The sequence below is a fragment of the Morone saxatilis genome, unplaced genomic scaffold (assembly GCF_004916995.1).
Source record: "Morone saxatilis isolate NCDOM2014 unplaced genomic scaffold, NCSU_SB_2.0 Contig21, whole genome shotgun sequence".
Taxonomy (NCBI): Eukaryota; Metazoa; Chordata; class Actinopteri; family Moronidae; genus Morone; species Morone saxatilis.
Genome location: NW_023339774.1, coordinates 21,232,500 through 21,236,224, shown reverse-complemented (window position 1 = coordinate 21,236,224; position 3,725 = coordinate 21,232,500). Strand labels below are relative to the sequence as shown.

General features: G+C 39.9%; 1 protein-coding gene across 1 annotated transcript in view; it reads right to left on the bottom strand.

The window, feature by feature from the left end:
- Window positions 1-1,381: 1,381 nt before the first annotated feature.
- ckmt2a (creatine kinase, mitochondrial 2a (sarcomeric)) overlaps window positions 1,382-3,725 on the bottom strand; it is an 8,761-nt gene continuing 6,417 nt past the window's right edge. The window contains exons 7-10 of the mRNA XM_035667570.1: window positions 2,865-2,988; window positions 2,624-2,758; window positions 1,851-1,976; window positions 1,382-1,762 (exon numbers count right to left, since the gene is read on the bottom strand). Of these exons, the coding sequence (XP_035523463.1) occupies window positions 1,646-1,762; window positions 1,851-1,976; window positions 2,624-2,758; window positions 2,865-2,988 (502 nt within the window). The 3' untranslated portion in view covers window positions 1,382-1,645. The remainder of the gene's footprint in view (window positions 1,763-1,850; window positions 1,977-2,623; window positions 2,759-2,864; window positions 2,989-3,725) is intronic.

Sequence of the window (3,725 nt, the reverse complement as noted above, 5' to 3'; positions counted from 1 at the left end):
CTGGGGGTCGCCAAAGCTTCACTGGGAGGTCGGGAGGCCTTTTTGAGAAGAAAACATAACATTCACACAATAAGCCTTTATCTCAGCATTTGGTTCATTTATCTGAAGGAAACTGAAGTAAATTATTTGATAGAAAGTTAAATAATAACTTAAACTTTAAAAATAACAAGCTTTATTTACTCGCTGCTAAACAGCCTCATCATTAGGGAGAAGGAAACTTATTAAGCCTATTAATTATGTATGATTGTTAGAAATACAATAAAAACATAATACAGACAGGATTTTATAAAAATATCATCTAATGTATTCACAGGAAGTAATCTAAAAATAAAGGCTCCAAGTTGCTCATTTTACACAAACGTCCTGCAGTTATTGTGTTTTCTATTTGGGCTCATGGTACATAAAGTTTAATATAATATGAATAAATATCCATAAAATATATGTCAGTTTACTCATTTAAAGAATGTCAGAGCAGCATGTCACTGTTGGAGCTGCTGCAGGCGGAAACAACTACTTACTTACATGTAACTGAGTTACAGGATACAAAAAAGTAACTATAATCTGTTAGTAACAGAAAAAATACAGATTACAGTTAAATTTAGTAAAGATTTTGATTTTGATTTTGATATTTAGCAGGCTTACAATCAGTTTTTCTTTAAAAATACACAGAGATACAACATCGTTCTGTTGTCTGATAGAAAACATTAATACTTCTTATTGATATTTATCTTGTTTTTATCTTTATATTTGGTGTTGAGGTAATCCAAAAGTAACAGAAAGTAATCCAATTGGATTAGGTTACTGAAAACATTTTCTAACAGGTAAATAGTGACTGTATCAGATTAGTTTAGTCTTCTGGTTCCTAATCTACGGGGGTCGGGCCCCTCCAAAGGGTCTTATGATAGTCAGAGCGGACGACAGGATGTTTCATAATTTAGTTTAGTAACTATGAGGCTGCAACAGTGTTTGACTTTGTAAGAAGTTTTCTCCAGATTAGTTTTTGTTTCTTTTTCTCCAGTTTACGATCAAATTTCAGGAAAACACCTAAAAACACCAGACGGCTGTAAACCAAAGTGGGGCCTGTGGGCCAATATTGGTCCGCCACAAGGTTTGATTCAGGCTCTACTCTAGTAGAAAAATATATTCATAAATAAATAAATATTGATTTGCTCTTTAAATATGTAGGATCATTCATTATTAGCTGTTGCTGTTTGCTTTTGACCCACCATTAAATGTCAGTTTTGGCCCTCTGAGGGAAAAGGGTTGTGCACCCCTGCTGTAAACATTGAACACAAAATACCAGAAAAAGGTCATTAATTTAAAATAGTTAGTTAAATGAGTTAAAATAATTTGAATTTGAGAAGTAAAGGACAGCACAGTGTTTAGTTCTGTTTGTTTTATTGGAGTTAGGGTTACAGTGAAGACCTTAACTTGAGGTAGAATCGTCCCCTAACTGCAGTTCATGTCTAAGATTAGGTTACCCTAAAGAGTTGCAAGCTTTGTAGGAGGAGTAAAGAAACCACCTCCTCCGTGGCGGTGGACAGGCGTCGCTCTGAGGTCCTCCGGGGGCTCAGTTTGGGAGGGAGCGCTGAGAAAGAGGGCCGCCCTCCTCTTGCTGACACCGATGGCAACATGAGTCCAGCTTTTATTTCCTAAACTGAGCGATGGGAGATGGGACTTTGATGTCCTGTCCCTTCTCCAGCTTCTTCTCACACTCAATCAGGTAGTTGACCCCATCGACCAACATCTGGACCAGCTCCACCTATAAAATACACCCGGCAGAGTTCATTCTGGTGGCTCCGAGGGGCCAAAAACGTTGATAATTTGGAATATGCTGTGTTGATCCTCACCTCAGATTTGCCCAGACGGTCATTGTTGGAAATGTCAAAGGTGTCTCCAGTAGCGGCTGTGTCCACTCCTCCTGTGCCTCTCTTCTGCAGCCGCAGGTTGTCGAGGATTTTGGAGAAACGAGAATCCTGCAGAGGGATTTTCAATCATTTGTAACTACAGAAAATGCTGCTTATTTATAAACTACAAGAGCACATATGCAAAAGGTAATACTTCTGTGGCTTTAAGATGAAGCCAAAGCAACAAAAAGTTCCTCAAACGGCCACTAGAGGCTGGCTCTATCGCCATAAGGCCTCATATTAAAATGCCCAAATTTACAGCAGCAATAAACATGTTTACAGCCAGCTAACTTCCCCCTCGATGACGACTGTAAGGGGGCTGGATTCGGTGCATTAGTGAGTATTTGGGGCAGCAGGACGGTGTATGTGGGACTGAGCCAACTACAGTGTGTGTGTGTTCATGGTGGCTCACTGAGGTGTTTTTAATAGTTTTTCTACATCAATGGAGCTCTATGGCTCAGAGGAAGAAGATATATCAGGCTTTGATAAACACACAGATTTAGTTGATGAGAAAAAAAACCAAACAGAATTATTCCTTAAATTGTTCAGAATATCTGCAATTGTATCTTCAGAGGAAGATCATGTGATGGAAAGCTCAGGAACAGCCTCTAAATGGACCACCCAAGGTTTAAGTTGTATCTGTGTGTGTTCTTGTTGAGTCGTAGCTTTTACATTATAAGTGGGACTCTGTGTGTGTGTGTGTGTGTGTGTGTTACCTGGCTGAGTTTCGGCAGGCGTACGTGCACGCCCGCCCTGAGACCGGTGCCCAGGTTGGAGGGGCATGTGAGGATGTATCCCAGACGCTCATTCCACATGAACTCCCAGCCTCTCTCCTGGATCAGATGCTCCACCTACGAGACATCACATGACCAGAAAAACAAGCTGGTGTAAGAGAAACAAACAGTCCCGATAAAGCACTTATATCCTACATCCATAGATCACCAGACTCCACTGCACCTGTTTGAGTCCATTGCAGAATCTCTCAAACACTCTCTTCATGTTGCCTCCTTTCTCCATGGAGATGACTCTGGTGTGGTCCTCCTCATTCACCCAGATGAGGAAGGTCTTCTCATTGTTGTGCCTGAGGAGAAACAGCTGAAGGAACTAAATAAAGAGCTCTCCAGGTAAAACTCTCTTTCATTACAGAAGATGACTCACTCTCATAAAGGACCTGATTCTGCAGACACTTTGATATTCATGCGGCGTGTCTGTGCAAAAGTAATCTGTGCAGCAGCTTTGTGAGAGACACATGCATTTGTAAAGGACAATACACACCAAATGGAAAACAATAGAAAAAACATAATTTCCTGTTGGTATTTTTTTACACCCGCATGCGTCAAAGCCAAAGTAATAACTGAGTTCTTCTGCTGAGCTTCACCTGATGTAGAAGATATATTAAAGATCCCCTCCAGACATGTATTAAGACACATATACAAATAGTTGCTTGGAACAATAATGTGTGTCTGATATGGGTTTTCCCACAAAAAAAGTAAAATTTCCACATTAAAATCCTCAAAAAGAATGAATAGTTTGTTTGCAGATGGCGTCACGTCACTTCGTTCATGTGGCGAAAACTGCAGATAGAAGGCAGGAAGTGATTATCTACATTCTCTACCTGCTCTTAACATGCTGTTTACAGTTGCTCAGATATATCCAACTGAGAAACCACAAGGAGCTTTAATCGAGTACCAAAAGTTGTTCAAAAGGGAAAAAAATACAAGAAATCGTCTGAAAATCTGAGAAAAACGTCTGAATTTCACTGAATAACGTGACTGCAAATGAGCTATATGCACAATTTGCTGCTGGACACAAGATGTC